The sequence below is a fragment of the Natator depressus genome, chromosome 18 (assembly GCF_965152275.1).
Source record: "Natator depressus isolate rNatDep1 chromosome 18, rNatDep2.hap1, whole genome shotgun sequence".
Taxonomy (NCBI): domain Eukaryota; kingdom Metazoa; phylum Chordata; order Testudines; family Cheloniidae; genus Natator; species Natator depressus.
Window position 1 is genome coordinate 8,607,944 of NC_134251.1, and position 16,043 is coordinate 8,623,986.

Genomic DNA, 16,043 nt, shown 5'->3' on the forward strand with positions numbered 1-16,043 from the left:
CTGTCTGGACTTTTGGCAAGGTTATTTGCAGGAAAACAAGATAAGATGAAAGAGAAATGTAAGTTGGATAAGTATTTTGGTCCATCATGAGTGTCCCTGAGAATAGTAGAAAAGATATGAAGAAAATTCATCCATGTCACCCTGAAGAACCCCAATCAATGTGAACAGCTGTTGTGGAATGGAGCAATGCAAACTTCTCTAAGGGAATTTAAAATGACCAGTTTTGCCCAAAGGTCCACAAGCCAAGGCCAGCAGGCAGAGCATGGGATTGAGGTGGGAAAAATGTCAAAATGTTTGGACACCAAGTGAGGCAAAACTTGGCAGTTTCCACTCAGTTTCATTCTAAATTCAAAGCAGATGCCTCAAAGTAAAATTGAGGGTGTAAACTCCACATATCTCAATACTGCCAGTTTTGCAGAACTCCATTGAAGATTTCTGTTTGTGCACGGCCTTCAAATGCACCTACTCAAGCACTGCAGCCTAAATATGCCCTTCCTCTTTCCCCGAATTGTATATTCAAAGCCTTAAACTACCCATCTTGTGATGGTAAACCAGTTCTGCACCCTGCTGGTCTATGCATGCTCTTCCCTCTCTCCCGCTCCCATTGTAAAACCAGCTATTATGTGACTGGACAACTGGAAAGTCTGACAAGTTCACATGAAGAAGCAGAAGGAATTCCTTGTGCAATTACCAGTGAATCTCATCCATTCTATTGTACCCAAAAATGTTACGCATGTAGCAAACAGGCCAACCCCAGAGCAGGGACAATTAGTTCAAACTAGTTTCAGAGTACCAGCAGTGTTAGTCTGTATTCGCAAAAAGAAAGTACTCCTTTTCTTAGTTCAAACTAGTATTTTTACTTGTACTGGATCTGAACTTGAACCATACATTTTGTCCTACATACTGAGCCTGAACTGGAACAGAACAGAAAAAAATAAGTGTATTACTAGTTAGAATAAAGGTTCAGCATTTTTTAAGCTGAATATTTAAAACAAAAAAACCAAAAAAAACAAAACCCACACTCTACTGTGATCTTATTTTCATTATAAAACAACATAGGCATGCGATTGCTACCAGCAAGGCCTGCCTCTGTAGAATGAGAAAAAAAGGTATTCGCCTTCTCATAACTGTTGTTCTTCGAGATGTGGTGTTCACATCCTTTCCAATCAGATGTGTGCGCACGCATGTGCACGGCAGCCAGAAGATTTTTCCCCTAGCAGCATCCATCGGGTCGGTCCGGACGCCCCCTGGAGTCGCGCCTTCATGGTGCTCAATATAGATCCCTGCCGACCCGTCACCACTTCAGTTCCTTCTTGCCGTCTACTCCTACAGAGGGGAAGGAGGGTGGGTATTGGTATGGACATGAACAACACATCTCGAAGAACAACTTATGAGAAGGTGAGTAACCGTTTTTTCTTCAAGTGCTTGTTCGTGTCTATTCCAATCAGGTGACTCTCAAGCCCAAGCTCAGGAGGTGGGGTCAGAGTCTTCCACTGATTGGAGCACTGCTCGTCCGAAGGCTGCATCATCTCTGGCCTGCTGGGTAATCACATAATGCGGGGCGAAAGTATGGATGGAGGACCACGTCACCGCCTTGCAGATTTCCTGAGCCAGGAAAGCTGTTGATGAAGCCTGCGCCACGGTGGAGTGCGCAGTGATTGGAAGTGCAGGAACACCTGCCACGTTGTAGCACTCACAAATACAGGACGCTATCCATGACGAGATACGTTGTGACAACTCAGGGAGACCTTTCATTCTGTCCACCAATGACATGAATAACTGGACTGATTTTCTGAATGGTTTCGTTCTCTCGATGTAAAAGGCTAGTGCCCTGCGGACATCCAGAGAGTGGAGCCTCTGCTTCCTGCTGCTGGAATGCGGTTTAGAATAGAAGACTGGGAGAAAGATGTCCTGGTTGATGTGAAACTGCAACACGACCTTTGGGAGGAAAGCAGGATGATGTCTGAGCTGAACTTTGTCCTTATAGAACACAGTGTAGGGAGGGTCTGATGTCAGGGCCCTGAGCTCAGACACCCTCCTGGCTGAGAAGTTTGCATAATGCTACCTTGTAAGAGAGGTAGAGCAGGGAGCATGTCGCTAATAGCTCAAAAGGGGGGTCCCATGAGCCTAGAAAGGACCAGGTTGAGGTCCCAAGCAGGAACAGGCTGATGGACGTGAGGGTATAGCCTGTCGAGCCCTTTTAAGAACCGGCTGACCATAGAGTTAGCAAACACAGAGTGGCCCTCCGCGCCCAGGTGGAAGGCCGAAATGGCGACTAAGTGTACTCTTATTCAGGACAACGAAAGCCCATGCTGCTTCAGATGGAGGAGATAGTTCAGAATAAATGGCAGAGGCCAGCGTTGGGGACAAATGGCGCTGCGCCAACCAGACTGAAAATCTCTTCCACTTGGCAAGGTATATGGCTCTCGTAGAGGGTTTTCTTCTGCCAAGGAGAATCTGTCTAACCCGGTCTGAACAGGAAAGCTCCATCGGGTTCAGCCATGGAACTTCCACGCCATGAGCTGAAGCAACTCCCTGTTCGAATGTTCAAGATGACCGTGATCTTGTGCCAGAAGGTCCGGGAAGAGCGGCAGGGTAATTGGGACTTCCATGTCTAGGAGAGATGTGAACCAGTGCTGATGGGGCCAGGCTGCTGCTATCAATATGACCGTTCTCTCCGGATCTTGAGAAGTATCTTGTGAACGAGCAGTATGGGCGGAAAGGCATATAGAAGACAACCTCCCCATGGGAGGAGGAACACATCCGCGCTGGAGCCCGGGCTGTGATTTTGGAAGGAGCAGAACTGCTAGAACTTTCTGTTGTGTCATGTGGTGAATAGGTTCATCTGGGGAAAGCCCCACCTCTGGACGTTTGAAACCACCACATCCGGGAGAAGATACCACTTGTGGCTGTGAAACGACCTGCTGAGGTGGTCCACCAGCTCGTTCTGTACCCCAGGGAGGTATGACGCTTGCAGGTGTATTGAATGCTCTCCACAGAAGTCCCACAGCATGAGGGCTTCCTGGCACAGGGGAGAGAAGTCTACACCCACACCCCCACCCCCGTTTAAGTAGAGCATTGCTGTTGTATTGTCCATCATGACTGAGATTGCTGTCAGTGCTGAGATCAACAGAGAGTCATTGGTGCTGAGGCCTGTGCTGACAATGGTGCCACAGCCGATGGCGTTGGCGTGCGGGTAGGCGCCGAGGCGGGCTGCGTGGTTGATGGCGGGACTAATGTGGCTGAGGTCACCAAAGATGCTGCGGAGCAGTGCCCTGGGATCCCTCCCTCGCTCTCATGAAAGGCCCAGGGGGTCCAGAATGGCCACTGTGGTGGATTCTGCCACTGAGGTGGCCATGCCTGGAGCTCACACCTTGACCTCGATCATCGGCTCCTACTCCTCCAAGAGCAGTAGGAGTCAGACTCTGACTCCGAGGTCTCCAAGACTGAAGACCACGGAGGAGCCGAGCTTCGGTGCATCGAGTGTCAAGAGTTTGGGGAGCAACTAAGCTCTCTGTCCGAGTGGGCCGGTGCCGAAAGACGTGGAGAGGGCGAATGCCTGGACATCACTGCCGGCTTCCCCTCTGACGGCGGCTGGGGTGGGACCGCCAGCACCGGAGGTTCCTCCCTCCTAGGGGGCGCCGTAAGGTACAGCAGATCCCGAGCAGCTTCAAAAGCTTCCAGCATCGAAAGAAGTGGCAGCTGCTGGCCCGGAGGGACCGGTGAACGTGGGGGCCCCGGACCCAACTGCTTCGCCTGGGCAGGAGTCAACGCGACCTTAACGGGGGATCTCGAGCTGTGGCCTGCCTGGGGTCTCACTTCCTTAGATTTAGCCAGGTGTGACCGACTGCCCGGCTTCTTTTTCTTCCGAGGCAATGGCGAGTGAGAGCAGTGCCTGCTCTCTGCTGGGCCTCGGAAGGTGCTGCGCCAGTGCCGAGCGTCCCAGGACGAGTCCTTTCTCAGCACTGAACTTGGTGACAGCGCCGGGGCACTCCACGTCGACGAGCAAGTGCTAGGAGCCAGGTCCCCTGAGCCTGGGTCCGAATGGGGGCGTAGAGCTGCCTCTATGAGCATCACTTTAAGTTGCTGCTGCCTCTACTTACGAGGCGTGTGGATCACTTTTTGCCATGCGCTTCATGCAGACCACACCGTTGTTAAACCCCAGGGACCGAGGCATACCATGGCTCTGGGGAGTCGGAAGGGGGGGAAGAAACCCCCAACAACTCTAATTACTAACTACTAAATACTAAGATAAACTAACTATGTACAAACAGCTGGAGTTGAATGCGCTTGCTAAAGCAAGGGCTCCGGGAAGTTCCAGCCTACCGTCACTGGCGTAAGAAGGAACGGAGGGGGTGGTGGGTCGACAGGCCTTTATATTGAGCCCCATGAAGGCACGACTCCAGCAGGTGCCCGGACTGACCCGATGGATGCTGCTATGGGAAAAATCTTCCGGCTCCCGTGCATGTGCGCACACCTGATTGGAACCAACATGAACAAGCACTCAAAGAAGAAGAGAAGGAGGCCAGCCCATGGATAGGGAGAGGGTAAGCTTAGGAGCTGCCTGCACACCACATGAGGCAGCCAGAGGGCACAGAGGTTGAACCGTCATCTCTGGGTACATCCACACAGCAATGAAAAACCCACAGCAAGTCCCAGAGCCCAAGTCAGTTGGCTCAGGGGGCTCGGTCTGCAGAGCTAAAAATGTAGACTTTGGGTCCAGGCTGGAGCCTGGGCTCTGAAACCAGAGGTGGTGGGATGTTCCAGTGGAGCCTGCATGTCTACATGGCTATTTTTAGCCTCGCAAGCCTGAGCCAGCTGACCTGGGCTCTGAAACTTTTGTGCTTTAGGCCTTTTATTGCTGGATAGAAGAACCCCCTGAGGCTCCCCCCGGGGGAGAGAAGAGGTGGAATGCTCCCTGGTCCCAGAATACCTCTCCAAGCCCAAGGTAATGGCTCCCCAACCCTTCTCCCCCTTAGCACAGGCCCTCCTCCCACCCATCCCCAGCAGTTTCTCCCTCCAGATGCTCCACTTGAGGCATGGCCCATTCCCCAAACTCACATTTATCCATTCACGGCAAAAGTCCAATATGAAAGAGCAAATACTGGAAGAGGTTTAGTTCACTCAAATAAATACCTAATAGGAAAATAATCATGTCTATTTGACAAGAGAAAAATATTAGGAAAACTCATGTAAAGTTAAAGATAAAAACAAACAAATGGCCAAAAATCAAAATAATTTCAACTGTAAGTTTCAACTCTTCTCTTTTTTAAATTTACTTCCAGTAAGACTGAAATATGATTTGAACCAGTTCAAACCGGTAACTGAATTGGTCTTTTGGGTGGCTTGAATTGAAATTAAACCCAAATACACAGAATGCAACTGAACTCAAACCTGAACTGAACCAAAGTAATTACCAGTTCGATTCCCTGCCCCAGAGACAGCACATTTAGGAAACCGGGCATCTGCTAAGGGGGAGTACAAAGTCTGTGACTACCACAAGTTTTAAGAGCCCTCTGGTGGAAATACATTCCCCTACTTCTCACTTAGTTCTACAACATCTGGAAATCAGTGGGATAGGCCTTTACATGAAAGCTCTATTTGATTAAAATATATGGCTTGCCTAATTGCAAAGCCCAAGCTTGGGAGGATTTTCCTATTATGATAAATGGCAGAATGTCTGTACTGGTGTTTTACTGCACAGCGATATATCACAGGGTACTTCTTCCTGAACACAGGGAAAGCTCAGCTTGCAACAGACCAGCCTTCACCCAGCAGTGCAAGTGTTCCACCTTCACTATTTATGTATTTCAAATCTGAATATCAACACACACATCTGCAGTGCTTTAATCTGAAATCCCAGGCTAGGTTTCCCCCCCAGATTTATATTCTTCCCTTCCCACACCTCCAGATGTGGATAAACTATAGCTTGTGAGCCAGCTTCCTTCTCAGCAAACTAGCACTTCCTTGCGACGTTCAACCTCACTTAACAAAAAACACACAGGCTCTTTGTGCATAATAAGAGTCTCCAAAAGGCACCTGTTAGTCTTACCTCTAAACTGGGAGCATCAAAGCTTTGCCCAACCAAAGGCTATTTTGACTATTTGCCAGGAGCCTGAAGGCTACATCTATTTTGCTTAAACTGGAGCAGGATTGAGCAGGCTGCTCTTATCTTGAATAAAAGTGCAGACTGCTGAAATCACACCTCAGTTCTCCCCACCCCAAAAAAACATTGCCTGTCACACTACGCAAGCATTTCCAATGTGTAAAAAAAGGCAAAGCCATCATGTCTGTCAGAAACTGATACAACACACAGCATCTGCCCAGATTCAGACTTGAACATGTCTGGGGTTTACTTGTATCCACTGGAAGACAGCATTTGACCTAAATACAACTGGTATTTTTTCTGTTCCCTGTAGGAGCTGGACCTTTATCTGTAAGTTAAAGATGGCCTGTTTCACTTTCAGCTGTGCACTACTTCCTTCTGTTGTTCCCAGTCAATGCAGACTGCATATAAGTGACCGATTCACTCTGTCCCTTCCTGAGTTGCAACCTCAGCCCTCATATTTACTGAAGCCTGCCAATGTTGGATGTGAAGCTGGAAGTTACTTCCTCCATCCTGGCCTGCACTGCCTCAATTTGGAGTTCTCTTGAACTGCGTCCAAGCTTGTCTTCAGAACATACAGTGCCTGGGACTGCATCCTGGTTTAGGCAACTGCAAAAATAAAGTTTTCATGCTGACACTTCATGCCTTTTGGGGGAGGATTCTGGTGATAAAAGTCTATCTTTTCTCCTTTCAGTCCAACAGAAGTCTAGTTCTGCAACAAATCAGAGGGCGTGTCTGATTTGGAAAATAAACAGGTATTCTCAAACTAGAATACACCGGACCCTCACTAGAACGCAAGGCTCAGGATCCATGCACAGGACCGCGTTATAGCGGGGGCTGCGTTACCATGGATCCCAATTTAAATATTTAAATTTGGGATCCATCACCGCGACTGCGCTATATGCGAATCCGCACTATAGCAATGCGCGCTCTAGCGAGGGTCTGCTGTATACATTTTTCAGGAATAACCTAACTGACCCTTCGCATAGATCAGCAGTTTGGACAGCAACAGGATTCTATAGCAGAAACGGAGAGAACCACTCTTCTAAAGAAAACACAAAAGAGTCCAGATGAAGGCCAAAAAAAAAAAAAAAAAAGCAAGGAAGAAGTCCGGTGCAGGACTTATATGGTTCTTGTGCTGGGCAACAATACTCTGCCAATGGGAAATGACTGCAGAAGAGAGGTACACGTGAGAATGGAGAAAGAAAACTCCCTGACCCCACTGTCCAGGCATGTAACAGTAATGATGAATTGGCCACATCAAGAGTAACCTCAGGCACAGTACAGACAACAGGAATGGGAATTAGTGAGGAGCAACTGTTTCCATTCCAAACTGCACATGGTTCCCATAGCACAGCACCATAACATTTCAGTGTGAGACCTGCCCAGCTATTTGTAGCTGCCAGAGCGGGTAAATTTGGATGCATTACATTAGCTGTTCCTTTGCACCCGCTTCCTCCACCGAGTTAGTCATTGGTGGAAAGTACACAATTTGTGACAAGGAGACCAAATTGGTTTCAAGCTATGACTCTCGGTAGAATTCCCTTTTGAGGCATCAAAAACTTCTCTGCCATCAAATCACAAGACAGAGTATTTTGGAGCTAGTGAACACTTAAAAGGTTGCAGTGAAACAAGAACACATCTGCTATTCTTGTTTCAGGCCTCAAGTTGGTCAATACAGTACTAATTTAAATGGCGAGTTAACCAAAACAATTAAATAGCCAAAGTTATTTCAAAACTATACTGGTGAGCCTAAAATATAGTGTCTTGAAAATGTCAATGGAAAGATCCAATTAAGGACCTGATTCAATTAAAAACATGATTTTACATGTTGAACTTTATGGTAGACTGCAAAAAGCCTACCAAGGAAAATATATAGTGCTGTTCCTAGGCATAAGATACCCCCTTAGGTGATGGGATACGCAGGGTTTAAAGCATGAAGAGAAAAGTACTCTAGCTGACAACTCCAGCCACCTTAAAGCAAACTGCTTACACACGATACCCTAGACAGACATACAACTACCTCAGAACTCCTGCACACACAGCATGCTAGCTCTTCAGAAGAGCCTAAATATTTGCTGATTATCCATTTGCACTGGATTCTGACAAAGCTATTTTGCATAAATAAAGCTACTATGGCATTTTCAGAGCAAAAAATCTGAGACCTGAAGCTAACTTGAGTTTCAGAGTTTTCCATTGTTTGTACAGAGGTAGTGCATCATTTCCCTAGTGGCTTTTTTATAGTTACTTACATTGGACGCAGGCCTCTGCTTTAATGCAGCACATATGAATTACATGGTCTGCTGTTAAAATGACGACAGAAGCATGAATTTCCTCATTAAAGCTCAGAGAGTGAAAGTCAAACCAAACAAAGCCTAGTAGTGCAGGCCAAGGTGTACTGAGGACAATCATTCTCAACAGGCTATTGTTTTCCTTGGCATGAGCTGTCATGCAGTGCAAGGCCACGGCCACGGCCAAATCCTTGGTCTCCATTTCACGGCTAAGACTGAAAGTATTAGGAAGGCCTAGCGATAATTATTTGTCCCGGTGAGCATAACCAAGGCATAATTACTATAAAGATTTTAAACAGTACGTAATGCACAACTGTCTCCAGATGCATATTTTTGCTTTTCCATCAGTTTCTTCTGTAACATCAACATAGAAAATTCATGCAGGTCTATGGCAAATTTTTGGTGCTTCCAATAGCAACACAGTGCTTCAGTTCTGCAATGTGGATACATGTCCCTTTCCCCCTTCACACCTGGCACAGACACTCACAGCAATATGAACTGTTCTATTCATTTCAGAGTATGCATTGTCTGCCTTATCACAGGCACTGTGTGTTTTGGAGATTCTCTTTGTGGAGCTGAATTGCTGGCCACCACCAGTATTTCAATTAACCGCTAATGCCCATAAAATGTGCCTTTGACAGCAACACTTATGACTATTTAGACAAATTGTACGCCCTACTCTCAAAAGGTTGACTTTTTTCTGCAAAGGCAATGCAATTAAAATGCTGGTGTGAAGAACCAAGAATTAAAGGGAGGGATCAATAGGATTCGTTTTACAACAGTCAGGTACAGTAGCAGCCAAACACTTCTATAAGTACTGTATGTTTGAAGTCTTAGGAAAAACGCAAAGAAAGTTATTATAATCAACAAACAGAATAATCCTACAGAATACAGGATTAATCTCACAGGCCAGGTTGGCTTTAGATAGAGACATTTTTATAATTCAGCCTGATCTTGTAAGGGCAGGCAGGAGCAAAATGAACAAGTCCATCTGTAGTTAAGTAAGATCTAACCTAAAGGATATTAATCAGGAAAGCATGTAAAAGTAGAAGCTGTGAAAATTCAGCAAGCCCACTTCAAACACAGCATTAAAAGACTGACAAGGAAACCCAAATTCCTACTGAATTTATTATTTTTGTTAACAACATTACCACCACCAAGAGAAACTTCATATGGTAACAGGATAACCATTTAAAAGTGTTCTTGTCTTAATGAATTGTGATTGCAGGCAACCCCAGCGTATACAGCACCTAGTACAATGGGGCCTCTAATCCTGATGGGGGGGTTTGTACGCTATTGCAATACAAACAACAAAGGACATGTCTTGAGTTTGTAAGACTCTGGGTACGTCTACAGAGGGATTACAAAAAAGAAAAAAAGCAAAGCTGTAGCTGGCCTGGGTCAGCTGACTCTGCTCACCAGGCTTGGGTTCCAGGGCTGAAGAAAGATAGCTGTATAGACAATTGGGCTTGGGCTGGGGACCCTGTGAGGGTAGAGAATCCCAGAGCTCAGGCTCCAGCCTTAGCTTGACAGTCTAACAGCGATTTCTAGCCCTTCAACCCAAGCCCCATGAGCCTGAGTCAGCTGTGGGTCTTTTATCCCTTCGCAGACATGTCCTCTAATGCTAGTATACTGTAGTACCTGTCTGGTAAGGCTTCCTCCGAGGTTCATGGTACCGGAACCAGTTTTGTTAGTTTGTAGCCATAACATCACCGTGGAGGTCAACTTGTAATGGGCAGTGCGACCACTGGACTTTTCCTGAAAGGGAAGAGGAGGGAAAGAAGATGGAGAGACAGGTTAAAACATAAAACCTAAAAGATGGCAAAGCATGGGGGAGTCACATAGCAGCCACAGGATTGCAAAGCATAGTTGAATGGCCAGACTGAAGCCAATGTTTTATATTTTAAAAATGCTCTCTCTCACACACACACACACACTTTCCTAAAGGCAAATCTAGTTCAAGCAATTTACTCCCTAATGCCCCATTTTTATTACTTAATTAGTGATATTTATCTGCAGACCTTTATATTAAAAAAGCGCATGGTTACATGCACAGAAAACAACATATTTTCAGTCTTTCTGGGATCCTTTTGATTACAGCCCTGACTTATCTTCATCCAAATTGCTTAAGGGACTTCAAAAATTAATAGAGGAAAGGTTTACACAGCCCCAACACAACACTGCATTGTTCAGCTGAGCACCTGTACGCCTTTATTGTCTGGAATTAACTGGCTTTTGTTTTCATTTAGGAATATCAGCTGCCTCACAGGATGTACCTGAACTTCCACCACATGAATGGAATCCCAGCATCCCTTAATCTTCTTTGACCCGTCTCCAGCTTTCTTAATAAGGATCACACCAGCAAAGCCATGATCCAGATCCCAGAGGTAGACCGAGGAGACTCCACCTTCAAAATACCTGCAGGAAGAGAGCCAATAAAGATCCCAGATAAGCAAAAGATCCCAGATTCCAGAATTTTTTTTTAAACTGCCGTTGAGAGCCTAATAGATACCCAAGAACTTAAGTTTGCATAATTTTACAGCATTCATTTTAATAAAAATGATGGTACTTTTCTCTTAAGGAAAATAAAAAGCTTACATTGGTTAGTGAGAAATAGCTATTTATGGATGTCTATCCAACTTGAGCGAACAACTCCTCCGATTCCAATTAACTGCAACAGCTGTTACAGAGCAAGCTACAAATCAGGCTGAAAGTAAGGGCTGTATTTTATAGTGTAGTTTTTCCTTCTCACTACCGAGCGTGTTTGGGAGTTCTTTATAGTAAAGTCTGCTAATTAAGACAAAAGGGAACCAACAGGTGGCTTTATGCTACAGTCTGAAGTTTGTGTAAAGAAAGCTGACAATTTTGGATTTATTGCAATCAGAGTTAGACTGAAACCAAAGTTTTTAGAAACGAAGGGCCAGTCAAACAGTCTACAGAGGACCGTTGGGCCAGCCAGAGTGACCACCATTGATGGTGCCACACCAGGCATGGTGTAGTGAAGTTTCCAGATCCAGCTCAATCCTCTGAATACACAAATCTCTGGGGCGGCCCTGCAGGCTGTGCCTAGTGTCCATGGACAGTTTGAGTGTATGGGGTGCTGGAATGTTTTTGTCCATCCCAGCAACTTGGCTGAAAAGAATGCACCTCTGCTTTTGAATATGATGAGTGATTGAAGGAAGGCCAGATCTCTAGGAGATGACATTTTACACAAAGTCAAACCAGTTTATGTACAGGATTTGGGACTGACCGCGCATATAGAATTTGTCTAGCCACTCCAAGTCTGCTTGTAAGAGGTTTCTGACCCATACAGCAACACAGACATGGATTTCATGCAGCAGGCTGGTACTTTGCCTGATGCCCACACTTAACGGCTGATGTAGGCCAATGATCACTGGGGTTCCAAGTCACCTTGGAGCAGCTCAGGTGGAATACCATCAGGTCCCGCAGCACACCCATGCCATAAACTTTTGGATGGGTGTTTTACATTTTGAGTGATGAAGGATCAGTGTTTGTCCATGGATCAGCAGCCACGTGCTTTGCCAGGTCTCGTAGCTCCAGACAGACAGTCATCGGAAATGCCTGGTTCAGCACATTTTCATAATGTGGCGTTGTTTTCCTTCTGTCCGGACCTTGTCCATTGATGAAAAGGGAGAGCCATCTGATTTCGTGATGGGAATGTTAGAAGGCTGTTTATGGCTCCACAGGCTGATGCAGATTGTCGTACTTCAAGCTGGCCTCTTCTATCTCCCAGAGAGTTGATGTAGATCCCACAGTCACGTTTTGTCGTGGCCCAGAAAATGTCTTTCAGCCATGTACTTGGACATCTTGCTTGTGTGCTTCTGCCTTTCTCGCTAATATATCAGAGACCTTTTCAGAAAGCCAAGGTTACTTACATGACCATCTGAAGCTAACTGTTCCACTGGTGGACATGCAATATAGCAGTATGTATACCACTCCAGGCAGGCACTTTTCATGTTGTCCGAGAAGGTACTGAGGGCCACTGGCTAGGTTTAAATATTAAGCCACCTGGTATCCTGCTTGGGAGCAGGTATAAACCAGGGAATAAACCTAAAACATTGAATTCCTTTTTTTTTTACTGGCCAAAAAGTACATTCTTGCAAAACTGTGAGAACTATGAACTCTGTAAAACCCCACACCTGCTCTTTTGCTGCTCTAACTGCTTTACACCTTTTGTACCACATTATACATGTGGTGGATGAAACATCTACTGTAAAAGTAAACAGATATAGTAGGGATTGGGGAGCATACGGTTTACTTTTTGCTTTTAGCAGACTGCAACTGTAATCCCATAGCATTTTAGCACAATTACTACAATTCCTTCAACCCAACTTAGCAAGTGTCGACAGTGAATCTCAAGCTCTCCTTATGCAAGAGATGCGAAGCATGAATATTCTCCCACAGCATGCAAAAAACTGAGATTTTAGTAATTTAACTACTACAGCAAAGAATTTCAGTCCCTGCTTCTCTTAACTTTGTACTTATAGGTTTTTCCATGACTCACACAGCTATAAGAGTGCAACACTCATATCATAAGGCTTAAGATTTGTCACACCATTTAATAGCATGATTTTAATTTGGCTTTTGTTTCTGCTTTACTGTTTAACTAGTCTCTCATACTGCTAGCTATTAGTCATGACAGGACCTAATGTGTATACTACCAAGCTGACTGTTCATAATAGTGTGGGGTTCTAATGCACTGTCTGCTGTTCACTCAGTCTGGTGCAAGTATAGGAAGCTGAAAAAGCCAAGAGACAAGTGCTCATATAGCTATAGACATCTAGTTCATTTTATGAGTGCTCTTTATTCATATGCTCACCATGTACATTTATGGGTGTACACAATATCAGAGAATCCATGTTTTCAGGAATGCAAGAGCAGATCATGCAAGCATCTGAGAAGGCTGCTTGAGCGGTAGCCCCCACATTGGAATAGAGGCTCATAGCCAAGGGAAGGAAAAAGTCATCCAGGTTAAACAGTTTTGCAGCCCTAACTTTAACTGCCTTTTGAGGAGCATGTTCATTTAAATTTACAAGTGATTTCATGTTTCCCTTCAGCAAGAAAGGAAAACCTCACTCCATTATTAACATGACAAAAATCTTTTTATTAACTACATTTAAAGTTTGATTCCATGTGCTGTTCATTTTAGATCTCCGGATATGTTACAGACAGTTCCAGAAGTAAAATGTGTCCTCCCCACCCAGTGCCCACAGAATAGTGTGAACAGATAGAAAGATTATTGTAAAGGAATGTGGCCTACTCTGCTCAAATATTCTCTCTGCATCTGTAGGACACAAATCAAAGCTTAAAAACACACACACACACACACACACACACACACACACAGAGACCCCAGTGCTACCCAAATTCTTCCTTATGGCACATATCTACCATCATACCAAAGAATGCTGAAGACTGGGAGACAGGTATAAACAGTTAATTCAATACTACAGCAGTTAGTGTCCAATGAGGGACCTTCACTATGGATCAGCAAGCACAGATTTGGCATTTAGTAACAAAGAAGCATATAGTACTGTCCTATGAAGTATGGTTATCCAGAGACATTACCCCTATTAAAAAGGGAACACCTTTCAACTGAGCAGACATGCGAAGCCAGAATTCTGTTGGGTTACAAAAAAAACCCTCACACTCTCCTGAAGCATCTGGGAATGGACTGTAACTTCTGCATTGATCAGTGTGCCTTGCAGTTCCTCAGAAACCTGAAGTTCCAGCCTGACCGATGCGTCCTTGGAGAAGAGAGCAGAAGGGCTGAAAGGCTAGAGAATAGAACCTACATCTGCCTCCATAGCAAGTGTGCTAAAAATCACTGAGGGTGAACTGGCAGTCAGTGAGATTACTGAAGGGTATACAGACAGTTTCCCCATTATACATTTTATGAGCGTGCTATGAGCCTGAAACATTAATTAAGAGAGGGACTACAACAAGGTTTTTTGGAAATTTATTCTTACCTACTGTACTTTGATCCCAATGACATGAAACAGGAAAAAATAATTTTTATGTGGCTCACATTTATGAGATTTTACATAAAGGCTTTTGTGGGTATTTTAAGAATGTGCTAAAATGTTGTTTGAAACCACATAAAACCATCTGAAGAACCTCCCGCCAGAACTAACAGCACACACATGGAAACACTTTAACTAGTCTTTGTATATTTAATGAATCAAATATAGTATTAATATTGTTTTAAATACTAACATGCTATTTCAATAAAGTTAACTTTGCCATAGCCAGCTTCAGTATCTTGAGACCCAAACGATAATGCAAACAATTGAATGCAGTCGTGGTTAAGGGATAAATGTTAGCTGTGTGCTTCACCAATATTTGATTATTCCAAAAATTCACTGATTTTCCTGAGAAGAAAGTGTATATCACTGATCAGAAGCACTAGATTTCAGCCCAAGTCACATGGACACTAAATTTTAGGTTTCAGGTTCTATTCCTCCCTAATCTGTTTTTATAACCCATACTGATGTGGGACATGTCTGATAAATACAGAAACCCAGAACAACATGCTTAGAGAACATTTCTTTAAGCTTACTTTCTCCAGGAAAAATAAAGATGATGCTACAGGTTAATTGGCTACTATGTAACAGAAAATTGGACAGAGATTGGCAGGATTTGAAATCTACATTTGTAAGCATGGATTTGCTGCACAAAGACTGGACTATATCCAAGAAAGCTTTGTCAGCCACAGATAAGACAGAGGAACTTAATAAAAAACTAAGCAGAAAGGTAGGCAACTGACTTGGAAAATTCTGCTGTATGACATAAATTGATGCCTTCTACAACGAAGAAAGGAAATGCATGGGTGAACTGGAAAGCAGGACCAGGTCAAGGGAACTAAACACAGTGAAGAACTGGAATCTACCAAGGGGCTCCTAGAACTGCTAGAACCTTCTTCTTTGAGGTGACAGTCTACATGAATCACTACTCTTGATGTACGCCCCTCTGAGCTTTCTAGATTGTTGTACCTGTAACTGCAGTGTTGGGCAGATTATTGTACATCTTCCTCAGAAGCATCTGGTTGCTACTCACTGTCAGAGAGAGGATACTCATTAGATGAACTACAGGTCCGATTCAATATAGCAATTCCTATGTTCCCGTGCAACTTCTGGTGCTTTGCAAGGCTTCCCAAATGTGAATACATTTTTCCAAAGCTAATAAGAATAGCTGGGAACTCAAGACTTCTTCAGTTTAAGGACTGGATATCTCCGGATTATTCTTTGGCATGGAGGAGGGGGCAAGATTTTGCAGTAAGAGACTACTTAAAAAAAAAAGCATGTTGGTTGTACTAGCCAGCCACCGCCCTTTATTAGAAATCAGAAGGCCGCACTGCTGGTTGACACACTCCTATATTATGGAGGCTTTAAGGGGTAACCAACCTTCAATAAAGAATGCTGAAACTGTTTCAGAGACTTAAAGTTCTGTTTCAGGAAATATTTACTGTGCACAAGAGGTAGATCCCTGGAGTTACTGAAAAGGCACTAGATCCAATATATCAATAACTCTCGCCATCTAAAGTTCAGAGTAGCATGCCATTTTTCATTGGAACCCCTTTATAGTTTGAATGTCGTGGTCAGGTACACAGATTTTATGTCCATTAC

The 16,043-nt window shown here is 44.5% G+C and overlaps 2 protein-coding genes across 3 annotated transcripts in view; one reads left to right on the forward strand and one right to left on the reverse strand.

The window, feature by feature from the left end:
* SLC66A1 (solute carrier family 66 member 1) overlaps positions 1–10,893 on the forward strand; it is a 45,714-nt gene extending 34,821 nt beyond the window's left edge. Inside the window, exon 10 of the mRNA XM_074933930.1 lies at positions 10,647–10,893. The gene's annotated coding sequence lies outside the window, so the exon portion shown is untranslated. The remainder of the gene's footprint in view (positions 1–10,646) is intronic.
* CAPZB (capping actin protein of muscle Z-line subunit beta) overlaps positions 1–16,043 on the reverse strand; it is a 109,900-nt gene that overhangs the window by 8,701 nt on the left and 85,156 nt on the right. For both annotated transcript variants that reach the window (XM_074933933.1, XM_074933934.1), the window contains exons 5-6: positions 10,674–10,815; positions 10,039–10,155 (exon numbers count right to left, since the gene is read on the reverse strand). In XM_074933933.1, the coding sequence (XP_074790034.1) occupies positions 10,039–10,155; positions 10,674–10,815 (259 nt within the window). The remainder of the gene's footprint in view (positions 1–10,038; positions 10,156–10,673; positions 10,816–16,043) is intronic.